The sequence below is a fragment of the Neodiprion pinetum genome, chromosome 2 (genome assembly GCF_021155775.2).
Source record: "Neodiprion pinetum isolate iyNeoPine1 chromosome 2, iyNeoPine1.2, whole genome shotgun sequence".
Lineage (NCBI taxonomy): Eukaryota > Metazoa > Arthropoda > Insecta > Hymenoptera > Diprionidae > Neodiprion > Neodiprion pinetum.
The window spans coordinates 13,867,024-13,881,423 of NC_060233.1; the positions used below are offsets into that span (position 1 = coordinate 13,867,024).

At 38.8% G+C, this 14,400-nt stretch overlaps 2 protein-coding genes across 3 annotated transcripts; one reads left to right on the plus strand and one right to left on the minus strand.

Moving 5' to 3' along the window:
- Positions 1 to 1,333: 1,333 nt before the first annotated feature.
- LOC124211206 (chondroitin proteoglycan-2) lies at positions 1,334 to 3,669 on the plus strand. Its single transcript, XM_046610032.1, has 2 exons — positions 1,334 to 1,459; positions 1,719 to 3,669. The coding sequence occupies exons 1-2, from the start codon at positions 1,453 to 1,455 to the stop codon at positions 3,470 to 3,472; spliced, it is 1,761 nt and encodes a 586-aa protein (XP_046465988.1). The 5' UTR covers positions 1,334 to 1,452; the 3' UTR covers positions 3,473 to 3,669.
- Positions 3,670 to 3,884: 215 nt separating this feature from the next.
- On the minus strand, positions 3,885 to 12,818 carry LOC124211207 (neuropeptide Y-like). Of its 2 annotated transcripts, XM_046610034.2 has the most exons (4): positions 12,713 to 12,818; positions 11,777 to 12,238; positions 4,555 to 4,766; positions 3,885 to 4,447 (listed from the first exon to the last, which is right to left on the minus strand). In XM_046610034.2, the coding sequence occupies exons 3-4, from the start codon at positions 4,752 to 4,754 to the stop codon at positions 4,168 to 4,170; spliced, it is 480 nt and encodes a 159-aa protein (XP_046465990.1). In that variant the 5' UTR covers positions 4,755 to 4,766; positions 11,777 to 12,238; positions 12,713 to 12,818; the 3' UTR covers positions 3,885 to 4,167. The 2 variants fall into 2 exon arrangements, with proteins under 2 accessions (XP_046465990.1, XP_046465991.1); XM_046610035.1 differs by lacking the exons at positions 11,777 to 12,238; positions 12,713 to 12,818 and adding an exon at positions 6,491 to 6,601.
- Positions 12,819 to 14,400: the final 1,582 nt, after the last annotated feature.

The window sequence follows — 14,400 nt, forward strand, 5'->3', positions numbered from 1 at the left end:
ATTAATTTACCAACACTTCCCATTTTTGCAATTTTAGCAAACTCAACTATTATATACACCGAACGATTGTTTGCTTTGCTTGTATCAAATGGTCATTGCGCGTTTAAATTGCATGCAATTTGCAAAAATTTTGTTATCTGGATATCAATGAAATGGAAGCAATAAAACATATATTATATTACCTACGGCTCTATTGCGCAGAGATAACCTGTCGAGATTTCTCAGACGATTACCAGAAAGATTTTAGATGGCGTGGTATTCCAATGAGACTTCCTATAACGATGAATTTTCGATGACACCTGCAAGTAATGATCGCATTGATCATAGATTTAAAAAAAAGTCTGATTCATGCATTTCTCGGTTCTTCTTATCATCGTCTTGAATACTAGGTGATAAATCAGTCCTAAATATTTATCGATAAGGTATAGTTAACGATCGCAGTCAGATTGTAGGGTGACGACAGTCGATTTCGATATGATAAGATACAGACACGATTTGTTATTCTTTTCGCATGAACCTCAGCTCTTGAAATTTCAACGAAGCAATGATAAACGGTACCGCCAGTTAACGTTAGAGAGAATTTCATGAAATCAGATAAAATGACATTGTCATTCTGAACTCATTATTTACACTTAGTTATCCTATCGTTTGATGAGCTATGTGATTTTGTAATCATACGTACGAATTTAACTTGTTCGCTAAACGGAAGATGCAAGATAGTAAGAAAATGAAAATTTACTTGTTGATACGGAAGCTAGAACACTATCACTTCTGTAAAAGTTATCAGAATTTCACCTATAAGAGCCCTTGATAGGACGGAAAATGAATTGAAATTCCACTACTGTACAAGATTCAATTGAGATTCAACTGTTTAACCACCATCAGATTATTTTATAATGTTTGAAGATATGATTTATAAAAATATGCACATTTACGGTATTCGAAAACTTTTTTCCTGTAAAATTGGAAAAGAGTGGATTTTGTTTTCATAAAGAAACCAACCTTGCGTCGTCGCCAGTTAGAATCTCCTTGACTACGAAAGCAATGAAAAAGGCCTAGAGATTTACTACGCAAACTACTTGTAAAAATTCAATCGTAATTTATGTTAAAATTGGAACGCCGAGACGAAGAGTTCGCTGGCAACAAGTGGAGTGACTGCATCGTGAGGTGTAGCTGTATATTGAAGTCCGACTAAACCAACTGAATTTATTGCCAATTGAAGTTGTCACAAAGCACTTGGGATTTCCGCGAAATCCGCGAGATTAGGAGTTCTCCTTCCCTCATTTTCTTACAAAGGCCATCGATTCCGGAGATATGATAATCACTCATTACGTAGTGATAAGGTGTCTTCCGTTATTATAAAAGAGACCGTGCCTGTATCTCGACCATCATTTCCCGAGTTGAAGAGTGAAAATTGATTCGAGTATCAGTGCATAGTTCAGGATACTTACAATGAGAGGTAGGTGCTTCGACAACGATATCTTAGTCACAGTACTTATGTATAAAAGACACCAATTTCACATGCAGTGTAGTGATTCGTCGAAATTCTAGTTGTTAAAAAAATCGGAAGAATCGGAGGATTTCAAATCATATTAATCCATCTAGTATTTTTCAAACTTTACAACTTCATCGTTATTCCATCATTGAAAATTTTGTAACATTTATTTTCGTCCATGAATTCAAGTGGTTTTTAATTAGTGATAATTCAATTTTTGCAGCAACAAGCCTTTTGGCCGCAGTACTGTTGGCCGCAGTAGCTGTCACTTCAGCCAACGCAGAAGACGAGTCAACAATTTGGACAGAATGTCCGGATACTGATCCGGTTAATGCCACAATTCACGTGCCCCACGAATCTGATTGTTCGCTCTTTTACTCCTGTAGAAATGGAGAGCGAACGTTAATGCAATGCCCTGTAAGCAATAAAGTCGGAGGCAAGCTTCACTTTGATGCGGTTAGACAAATTTGCGTATGGCCAGAAGAGTCTAATTGTCGAATTTCTGAGGACGTCAATATTGTAACAACCGAAGCTGCTACAGAGATCCCTGAAGTGACTACACTAGCTCCGGAAGAACCTATAATTACTACAGATGCCCCTGAAGAATGGATAACCACACCGGCTCCTGAAGAACCTGTTATTACTACAGAAGCTCCTGAAGATGACGAAGTTTCAGAAAGCGAAGAAAGTGAATCGTCACCACCAACGGAATGTCCTGAGGATAACGAAGGTGAAGCGGTTCATATTGCCCATGAATCCGACTGTGGTCTATTCTACAAGTGTAACTTTGGAGAGAAGGTGTTGCAGCAGTGTCCAACTGGTCTAGCATTCAATGCCGCTGAACAAGTATGCGATTGGCCCTGGTCAGCTGGATGCGAAGTACAGAGCGAGGCAGCTTCTGAAAGTTCTGGTACAACCGCAAGCAATGAAGACAGCAACGAGGATGACGAAAGTGAGGAAATCGATGAGGATACAAGTTCTGAGGATTCAAGTGCACCTCCGACAGAAAGCGAGTCCGACGAGACGGACGGTTCCGATTCCACCACTACAGAGGCAGAGGTGATAATACCAACAGAATGTCCGGAGAATAACGAAGGAGACGCAGTACACATCGCCCATCCCTCAAATTGCAGCCTATTCTACAAGTGTAACCATGGGGAGAAGGTGACACAGGCGTGCCCGAGTGGTCTTGCATTTAATCCCGTTTTACAAGTTTGCGACTGGCCCTGGTCAGCTGGATGCGTAGCACAAAGCGAGGAAGATTCTGAAAGTTCCGGTACAACTGAAAGCCATGAAGACAGTGACGAGGATGACGAAGGTGACGAAACCGATGAGGAGGAATCGACCGATTCTAGTTCTGAGGATTCAAGTGCAGTTTCGACGGAAAGCGACTCTGACGAGACCGACGGTTCCGGTTCCGCCACTACAGAGGCAGAGGTGATAATACCAACGGAATGCCCCGAAAATAACGAAGGTGATGCAGTTCACATCGCTCACGAATCTAACTGCGGTGTATTCTACAAATGCAACCATGGGGAGAAAGTGCTGTGGAGCTGCCCGAGTGGTCTTGCATTCAATCCCATTTTACAAGTTTGCGATTGGCCCGAAGCCGTTGGATGTACATTGGAAGAATCAGAAGAAGTTGAGAGCTCCACCAGCTCTTCTACCGAAGATGAGAACGACGACTCTGACGAATCTAGCATAACTGAAGTTCCTAGCATCACAGAAGAAGCTGCTACCACAGAAGAAGTGATTATACCAACGGAATGCCCTGAGAGTAATGGAAGTGATGCGGTTCACATTGCGCACCCATCTGACTGTAACCGTTTCTATCTATGTAATCACGGAAGTAAAGTTGAAATGACGTGTGCACCTGGACTGGAATTCAATCCCGTGGAACAAGTTTGCGATTGGCCTGCAAATGCAGGCTGTGTTGCCACTGAAGATACCACATTAGATGAGTCCGTTAGTCGTTAACTCTATCGAAACTGACCCAGCGTCTACAAGTTTCCCGATGTAAATAAGTACTGTCGTCAGAATGTTAGTATCACTACCTAGGAAGATGGAAACAACAAAAATGCACGACTCATATCGCTCTGTACTATTCATACAATTTGTGAGCAATTTGTATGATATGCTAATAACTAAATTCAATAAATTAACCCTATCATGAATGATGAATGACTTCAACTTAGTATTTATTTGTACTTCAACAGAAATGAATAGTTAATATTTTCTAATGTATGACTGTATTTAACAAAAAAAAATAAAAATAAACTTTTATAATTGAGGTAAAATTATATTACTGGCTGGCGTCGTTGTTAAAACTTGTTACAAAAATGGAAGATGAGTTAGTCCTAACTGATTTTGGTGAATAAACCATGAAACGGATGCTCATCTTGTTTATTTTACATCTTATTTAGTAAGTATATATTATAATACGTATATTATTTCAATACAGATTTCAGCGAGACAGCTCTTTCATAAAAGCAGGAAAGTAAGATTGATTTTTCTTCTGTTCTAAAAGAGTCAAGACTAGATTAGTAGAAATGGAAGTGGGCTGTGACTTCAAGACGGACGTAAAATTTACAGAATTTATGACCAGCCTCGATAATTCAACTATGTCAACAGTTTGCTTAAATTGAACAACAGATTTTGTCCTTATAGGGTCACTACTGTAATTCATCGTAGTATTTGGCCATTGCGTCGTATAAATAGGATAGTTGTGATCCGCCATGTTGAAATTGTCTGGGCTCAAGCTGCTGTGGTTCTTGCAGTTCGGTCTGAATTCCTTTTTGCGATCCATGCTTAGAAAGATTTTCCATCTCATGTTGCAGTTTTTGCTCTAATTTTTGTTGCCGGAGAGCAAAACCTCCGGCCGATGACGGAGGTACTCGCATGATGTCCCATGGATTTTCGGTGGCTGGAAAAATTTGCGCCCGCTTCCCGTATCTGGGAACATGCGATAAAAATACGTTTTTAATCATAACATGTCCCGGAAATTCGTTGAGTAGGATTTAATTAACTTCTATTAGTGATAATCCGAAGTTGATACAAACCTGGCCTTTCCATTCAGAGAATAATAGTCCTTCACCAGGTCAAGATATCTTCGTAGTTCATCGGCACTCGTAAATACTTTGGGCCTGGTTGGTCGTGCCATTGGGTCAGGCTCACCGTGGACAGAGAGTGGGTACAAAGCGACCAGTATTAGCAGGCCCGAAAGTAAGCTCAATGTAACTGGCATTTTCTGTTCAACCATGTTGATCCGAATCTAGAAACATAAAATGACATTGAATTCGGTTATTGTCAGTCATACAGACAATAAGTGATTGTATTTCAATAATTTCAAATTTCGATAGGGTCCCAGCTTGTGAACTCGCCTAGCGAACCCTATTACGTGCTCGTAATCTAACACACCTTTGAACGCCAGAGGGAGAATTATTAGTCAGAGGCTATTGACCAGCAAAGCCGGCGTTATAGAAATTAATCCAAGCTCCATTAGTCTTTGTGAAATATGTTCGGGGTGCAGAGACTAAAATTGGTATTTGCGGACAGACGAACAGAAAAATGGTTAAATTCGTCAAACTATAATGCTTTTACTGATTGAGCCGCTGGTTATCATTTTTGTAACTTTTGAAGTCAAATATTTGAATTTGAATTTGAATTTGAATTTGGTGCACAAATTAAAATAGCTGGTTATCAGAATTAAAAAAAAAAAAAAATCTTCTGAATTTTTAAACCTCAGGAAATACTATTGCATGAAAAATCAAAACCCAGAACTTTGGTTTTAGCCCGCGTTCAAACGACCGGTGATGAAGGTATTGAAATTTCATGGATTCTGTAGAATCAAACATTTAACCACACCAAAAAACTGTTATTCTCATTCCCAGTATTGTCGTATAATATTGCCTACTAATTACGGCCCCGAAATGTTTAGTAAATATTTAACCACAGTGCGATTATAAGTGGTAAATCTTCTGAGAGTAATAAAACCATAGAATATCTTGTTCAAGTAAGAATATTCATAGCGCCTATTTCAGAGTGAAATAGACTAAGTTTTGGTATAATATGTTAACGATAAGTTTAAAAATCATATTTTTGCGGTAGGGGACGAGAAATATTTCTGCAACCGCTGTTGTCGAATCTGACTTCCACATTGTCTCACCATTCAACTACCTGGGCTCGATCAAAACCTCAACATTGACCCTTAGACATCCACTGACGGAAGTTCCGGACGAATGGTCCGCCGCCAGAGAAAGTCTGGCAGTACAGTCTGTGATGGATTGGTTCTTTTGTGTGTACCAAGGTGCAGAGTGACGATATTGCGAATTTAAACTACGAGTCACTGCCCCTGCTCCTGAGGTTGTGTAGTTCAGTGCTAGGCTGAATGGTCCGTTTTCGAAGCAATGTCGATAGGTTATTGAGGTCTTTGTCAGAAGGGTTTTAAAGTGTGTATACAGATTTCACACAGTGTCCTATGTACTTAAGAACCATAGTTGATGGAGGAAGTTTCTCAAAACTGGTCAGCTTGCTAACAGATCGATCGGTTTTGGCATGTCATTATGGTCCCTTTTTCTTGTTTCTTTCACTACCTCTTTCTCACGCCCCGAAAATACGGTATTAAATGATATTATCAATTCGAGTACACGGTCAATATCTTAATCTATCCACTTTCGTTAACTAACAATAAGATAACAATTAAAAACCACACGCTTTCCGGATGAGCGGCCATCGATAACACGGTGCGATAAAATTTTAATAACTTTCTTCAAGGCTAAAACTAACGATTATTTACCCTCAAATAACTATATCATTTGATGAAAATATTGAAATAAGCCCGGTGGAGATATTAATACAGATGTTTGTCACCCGCAGCCAAGTATACAGTTAGATTTACGATTTCGATCGCTTGATTCCAATTTCAAGTTTATGAATAGCAGAATTGTAGGTAACGCTGGGGGTGTTTAATCCATTTAAACACCCCGATGGGCTTACCAGTATAATAGGAAACTGTGAATTATTTGGTATTTCAGATCCCCAGAGTACGTTCTACCTTCCAGTTGGAATACGTGTCTTCGGTAAGACTAGCACCCGCCCCAGAGCGACTCACCTACCAAATGAACTCACGTGATACGACCTTCGCTGTGTAAGTAAGCATTAAATGAAAATCTCGCTCATTGTCTGGCAACATTGTCTATTCCAAGTAAACGCCTCCGAGGTAAGACGCTATCATTTATTAGTCGATTCATTTCACCAAAGTTCATTTCAGTCTCGATGCAAGCTCAACGTTTGATTCTTATAGCACGAAAGGTCTGTCATATGTTAGAATTAAATGTGTCAATACGTTCATATTGACCGTAGTTAATAGTCAATGAAAAGTACCTAGTTACGCGTTTCAAGTTTTGTTAGTATAATTTATGAATCAAGCGTGTATAAGAATATGCTATTTCGTTTAACTCTTTCAATCATAGTGGGATGCTCAGCGTTCTAGCCTCGTCACAGTTTACAACTTCAAATGATCTTTGATACTTCTTATAACCCCAAAAACCCTCCAATAACAAGTTTCGACCATAATCATCGAATTTTGATAGGTTTTTCGATTTTACATTCGCCATATTGGATCCGCCGTCTTGGATTTATAAATTATTAAATTCTGAGTTCAGATTCGTGATGAGCGAAAAAACCTGCGAGTAACAAAATTCCGGCCAAAACATTGAGTTGAAAAATGTGTGACTGAACGGGTAAAATAGCATGATTTCCTCAAGACTGTTTATTCATTTTACTGGTGGGCGTGGTGTAAATTGTTTTCGAGAAAGTTCTAGCATCTTTTGTGTATTAACGACGGAATTGTCACTGAATTTTAATATCAATGATCTCATATTGCGACGAAACGATAAGCTTTTGACTGTCTCCTTATCTCCCAAAAAGATACTATCTTGAAGGTTAAGATTATCATTTGACGTATTTTTCCGCAAGTGTACAGGTTTACTCGCGAATTACTCATCACATATTCGCACGTTCCGTCTTCCGCGCTCTATCAATCTTCGGCCTAATGATCGCTTAAGATAAAACGGTACACCTTTGATGTATTGTTCCAGGTTTAATCGATCCCAAGTCACACTCTGATCAGCATCAAAGCAAATTCAAATAAATACAAGAAATACAGTTAAACACTATAATTACACTCTGGAAATTATCTCGCTCTGTACATTTTATGTAGACTGGAAAAAAATGTGTCACCGTGAGTTACCATTTAAACTTTACGTATCGATATAACGCAGTTAACTTGCCACAATTCAGCTCATTTTCAGTTTGAATTTAACATTAAATTAAGTTGGGTTCAATTTGATAGAACAAGTGGATCATTTGTAACATATTTTTTTGCAATAGGTATGTCTTTCTATTCATAGCAAGAACCCTTTTCATACGTGACTAAGCAAACATCGCTTGCGTCTGTTGGGCTCGTAACGCGGCCGATTAAATCAAATGTATCGGATGCACATCGATCATTTTTTTTTTAATCAGCATCTGACACAGCTTAATTCGCAATTCGAGGTCAAATTCCATTAAATTTAATTACTGTGGTTTCGAATTATGCGCAGTTGAAGTTACATTATTAATTTTTAACGGCCTATTCAGACTGTAATAAATAGAATCAATCACCAGTTACAAGTAAGTCTTTTTTTTATGTATGGAGTGTTCTAATTCTGTTTTTGTGAGTGAATATGAGAGGATATTATGTGTTGTGAGTGGAAAAAAAATACACGCATCTTATACTTTATTGACTAATTTACTTGGCTAATATGATTTAATTTAAGACGAAGAAAGTAGTTGAAGAAGACGCAATTACAATCAAATCCAGCGTTAAAATCATACGCTTGTCCGAATATCTATACATATGTGTAATATGAACGACGTTCGTCGAACTTTTCGTCGGAAGCACTGGTGACTAACTTTCGACACCGCAGAGATTTCGTACTTCTGATATATTGGCCTCACATGAACGTTTATCTTGCGAGACTAGATCTAAATCCGAGAAAACTATGCGGAAAGTTACAGCCGCCGCCGAACTGCACGAGCGGACAATATATCATTATCGTTCCGATTTAGATTGCGGATTTTACTTCGTTATTATCGTTTACACATATCGCCTGTTGGGCTTACATCAGATTATTCTCTCAAACTAACGCCAAGTCTTAAGGAGAACTTTCTCTATGACCCTAGAGCTGATCAACATCGCTGATAGGGAATTTCGAGTACGCCGATAACGTGGCATAGAGAGTTGCTGAATTTATTCTTCGGAATCCTTTATAAATAAACGTTGCGGTTTATTGAAGCCAATAAAACGTCGTAGCATTGATAATACAACAATGAACGATTCAATCATTATCTGAACATTCAAATTCCGTGAACGCATTTGTTATTTTGCGTTTTTCAACTTTCCTACTGCAGGGTTATCATGGCGTGGGTGCCTATACTTATGCGAAATTGAGATAACGTCAATTTGTCTTCTATCATTCATTTCTGTACCTGCATGCGACAAGTGGAATGAGGGACTTCACCAGTTAACATCGAAACCGATAAATTTGCTGCCTCAGAGTTTATTCGGCTCAAAATTGTCATGACTCATTAGACTGCAGTGTAACGTGATATGGATAATCGTAAATACGTAGAGAGAATAATTAAAATCTAAAAAAAAACCTGTGCAACAAGCTATGGCGATCGCGCAGGTTAAGCAGACTCGACCAAAAACCGGGTTAATAAATATTTTGTAAGCAACATTTGTTGAATCTGGTCCCAGAATACGAAATTTTCAAACCATACGATAGATTTTGTGACTGTACAGTTTCGCATCGCCGTTACTTTTGTACGTTATTCGTAACTTTGCGTACAGAATAAGTAATTAATTAATTTTCATGAGTTGCTGATACTTGACCAAATCTCTTTAATAACCCCTGTATGACTACACGGATATGACATAAAATAGAATGAAATTGCAGACGATCTAGTTAAGTGGAGAACCAAACGAGAAGAAAGTGGGGAAAAATCGTGTCGAATCGACCATCGCAGAGTTTTAGTGGCAGTTACAGCTGAACTTTGTTTGGAGGTAACAACTTTTTAGCAGAGATACTAGGTTAACCGAAATGAGGCATTATTTTGTAACTGAAGCAAAGACTGCCGGTTGTAACTCTGTTAGGTAAGTTGCAGAAGCGGGTTTAGGGACCAAAATTAGTTCGGAGAAAAATTTCAGAGGGCAAGAAATATCGCATCAAACAAAGTAACTATGCAGCGTTAATTGTCACCCACACTAAGAAATATTTCATTTGGTGTAATTACTAGAAAATTATAGCAAACTTGGTAAATTGTTACAATAGCCGGTTCAATATTGTTGGAAGGCTAATAAAAATGTGGTACAAGTTATTTAGTGTGATTATAATTATCAATACAACATTTTCCGGTTAATGCAACATCAAATATAATATATATCTCCAGTTCACTACATTTTTTCAGGTAAACAAGGCCTAGAAATCAATTTATTATTATGCAAGTATCAAAATCATCGCAACAGTTGCGAGAAAGTATATTACGAATGATCATAAAAGAAAAGAATGGTAACACATACTAGATTTTCTGATTACAGTAACAAATATCTAATTTCCATTTTGTAACTAGTTTCTCTTCGGGAATTGCAGGCATGCAAGTAAATTGACGTTATTGACTGAAGCGGTTTAACGACTTTCGCGCTGCATTGCTATATTGCGAAAGCGCGCGGTGCAGCTTCTGTGTTTCTTACGATCACCGTGAGACTGCGCCCTTCTCGCAACGAAAGTACACCCTAAATTATTGAGAACTGACCTCATTTTTTCGTGAACAGATCATCGTTCCAGATTCCACTCAAATTGCAATGACTAACGTTTCCGGACTATGTACGATTGCTATTTAGCAAACGTCTTGTCAAATTCCCACTCGACGATGCAGATGAGATGAACTGTAATTAAAGTGTGCCCCTTCGCGTTGCTTCACGGTTGTGCAGACTCTATTGTGTTAATATTCCAATTGTTCTAATGCAGACGAATTAGGCTGCCAAAACTGCCACCTTAATAAAAGTTCATCTAAATAACATTCCCGTAGCTGTGGTGTAGGGTGGTGAACCAACCGACTGAATTATCGCTTGTGTAGAACGATATAATCAAAGTTTGTATTGGAATGTATCTGACAAGCAGGTATAGAATTCTACCGTGGCCGTCAATATCATCGATATTTGTAAAGCGGGGTCAATGACGTACTTGAAAGTAGTATTGAGCTTGACGATTGTAACAATACCATTGAAAAATATATATTTCACGTAGATTCCACGTAATCACTTTGTATCATACAATTCCATTCGCAATCTTGTCTCCAAGTGTAATTGGTTCTTCGAGATGAATTGATCAGGTAATATAGTAATTTGAAGATGAATTTCACATAGTAATCTAGTTTTCGCAAAAAAATGGTGAACACAATTATAATTTTTTCAAGGCTGCAATTTTTTGTATTATTTTCCGCTGGTCGAAACGTTCAATTGAAATTGTTGCCATAAAAACACATTAAAAATTGAAGCTTGAAAAAATAATAAAAATTCGGTCATTCACACGACACGGTTGGGTCAATCTGTAACTGACCAATCAATCTGCAAATGTTATTCAATACCGGACAAACAATAAAAAAAAGTTACAGACTTGAACAAATAATAATTCTGTTTACGATTTTTAATTTTTTTTTATTATAAATTTGGGGACCTCCCTTTCATACCACTATCAGGGATAATCGTTAGTGATGACACTACAAGTGCTTCCCACAACATTCTCGCAAAAAATGGTCCTTGAAAAATAATCGCTGAAAAATGTCACCAGCTTTCCTACTGATTACAATGAGCTGCATGTCACAACAGAATCGTCATTATTTTCTTTGCCTGCAGCCCCATTAAAAGATACATTATAGTGTGAAATTTGTGATGCTTTCACATTCCAATTAGTAAATCACTATTTTGTCATTGTATTATGAGTTCGAAGGAGTTGAGTTTCCCTAATTACGGTTTACTGAATTTCGGACAACCCTACGATCGCAAAATGACGATTCCTTCTGAAAACGCATCGTTAGATTCAGGCCACAAACTTCAACCTCATGTTAATATTGGATTCCGAAAGTTGTTAGGGATGATGGCAATTGCTGTGTGCAAAGCTTTCGCTCTGTGGGATGAATGATCCAGTGGAAAGGAGTATTGTTTCACCGGCTACTCACCAAGACAGCTTTTTCAGGTTCACTGGTTCACAGGTTCACAAGAAGTTTTCAGTTAGCCGGAATGCGATGCACGAGTTTGATCAACGGTGATACCTGGTCCGGTCGATCAGCGTCTAGTCAAAGTTTCGCAGTCGAATAGTTGATCGGTGTGCCTGCAAGCTCCCCTGTTCCTGATGTCACCGTTGTAGATGAGCTTAAGGCAGATTCTGGCGGGATCCCTCCATATATACGCGGGCTCGTTTACGCAACCCCTTTCTGCGCAGGCCAATCACAACGAGTCCATCCCCTGGAGCCAGCGAATAAACTATCGCCTATAAACGGGCGTACGACCAGACCGGGGGGCTTTTTCTCTACGACGATCCGCGTTTGTTTCCTCACTGTTATTTCGCTTAATCGTCAGGTTAATGATCAGCGTCATATGGATTGTGCATGTATCTGCCTTTAAAGTCCTGATTGGGTATCCTGGTTTACAAATATTTCATGATGTCAAACTATACACGAGAATCGATTTGTATATCCGGTGTTTAAGGATTTCGGATTTGATCTCAGGATGATCTGAGCTTAAATGGATACGCCAATAAAAGTATCGCAATAAATATACAGGTATAAAAAATATATCGACATGAATTGACACTGTCAAAATCATATCTATATACTCTCAGGTCGTATTAACTTTTCCGTCCTCAAATAACAACCGTATCATTCGTGAACTCAACCTCAGTGATGCACTAGTTACGTAACACCTTGGTGTACGTCATAAAGGTAAGTGAGAAACTAGTTGCAGCTGCTCGATGGTCATTGCCAGTGAAGAATGACACGAGTCGATATTTTCTTCTTCAAAATCGCATCAAGATTAAAATTTTTCGAAGCACTCTAATGTCCATCTCAAACCATACCATCTACTACAGTGGATCGGATACTTGTATAGCAACTTACAAAAAACTGCTACGTCACCAGAAGTTGGCATCGACTTGAAGGTTTCGCAAATCCGCCGATTGGCTCTTGCCATGATCCTTTGAGCTGCAGAAATGGCTTCCAATTCCAGTCTTCCCAATATTTGAAATTGAGATGGGGATAATTAGTATCTAGATATGTAAGCACCATCAATATTTGTGAGCTACTTCGCACTGAAACCATACGCTATGTAACGTAGTTTTTTCGTACGATTGCTTGTAACTATCATCGAAGTAATCCCTTGCACGTAGGCGAATTAAGATAAGGACGGTTAATTTTACTTTATTTTATTTTACGACATTATTGCACGTTGTTATCGCCGCGTCATTTCAGCACCCACTGGCAATATCGTATACGGCATACATACGTGACATTTTTACCTGGCTTCCGATTCGTTGCAGCTAAGTTCAAGGCCAACTTACCTATTTCTGCTCTCGCTTGATTTCCAGTTTCTAATTGCAAGCATACAATTCCTCGTTTTGTCGCCTTGTCGAATTCAGGCGAGCATTGTGCAAACGAATGGTTCCCTCGATGATCAAGCAATAGAATTTATGGCTTCACCGACGAGCTTAGTACCTGAATCCGTTGATTGGTTGACCATCTCGCTTCTGTATCAAGCGGGTGGTTAAAAGGGTGACCTGCAGACTAGAGCATATGTCGGACGGCATTATCTGTGTTGTCTGTCGTGTAGGCAGGCAGGTTCACTTCGTTTGCGTAGCACTCGAGGATCAGGAGGTCGCCGGGGTGCGAGGGTGGACATTTTAATTGAGAACTAATCGGTCGTCAAACACGAGCAAACGGTTAACCCGCGATTAATTTATTATTATATTTTTTATCGATCATACAGTGTTTGATGTTCGTTGTTAAGGCTGACTGGATACACTCGACATGCGTATAGCCAGCGTATACAAATATCCATAATTCCCATAGGAAATTCAATGATGCGTGGAGAGATTTCTTTCATCACATCTGATTTTTTCTTCCATCACTCGTTCGTACTTACCTACACGTTAAATTTGATGGATACTGTCGTTTGATAAAAGGCTTGCTAATCTTTGAACCAAAAATAGCGATCAAATTTTAAAGTTCAATTTTTTTTATTACAACTTCTCTGATATTCTACGTGTCGACTAATCGAGTAATGCGCATTGAACGATTGAATTGAAACAAGATATGAAAGATCAAAGCTTCTGTCACATAAAATATTTATGATACCCCTGTAAATTTGTCCAATTTCTGCCCACGCTGTTTTTTCTCTGTGTATCGAGGGGATCAATTTGAAGCTTTTTTTCAAAAATAAATGGTAGGCATGTTTATACCGAATTTCACAATAAACTTTTGTCTTCTTTACCGTGCCGTAGTTATATAGTTCCATATATACGTATACTATGGATATTGGAACAACGTGCTTTCCTTCAGTAAAACTATATTAAAACAAAATTACCACACGAGTAGTTTATTTTTATAATAGATTTGTGCGGTGTAGGTACGCGTAAGTTTATTCACGCATCACCAGATCCCAGGGGGCATGTTTGCAACGGAGACAGGGAGGATAACCGGACTTCCTAATTAAGGAAGGTAACAGTGCTCATCTGCTGGAGGTAGACAACCTTACCCGCTGCAGATGCGAAAGTTACTCGCAGAGCTCTTCGTCCATTTTATCGGAATTC

What these genes read in the sequence shown, in the direction of transcription:
- LOC124211207 (XM_046610034.2), bottom strand. Translation starts at nt 4,754, where the DNA reads ATGGTTGAACAGAAAATGCCAGTTACATTGAGCTTACTTTCGGGCCTG. An exon ending in TCTCTGAATGGAAAGGCCAG is followed by an intron (nt 4,448 to 4,554) that starts GTTTGTATCAAC and finishes GCATGTTCCCAG; the next exon opens with ATACGGGAAGCGGGCGCAAA.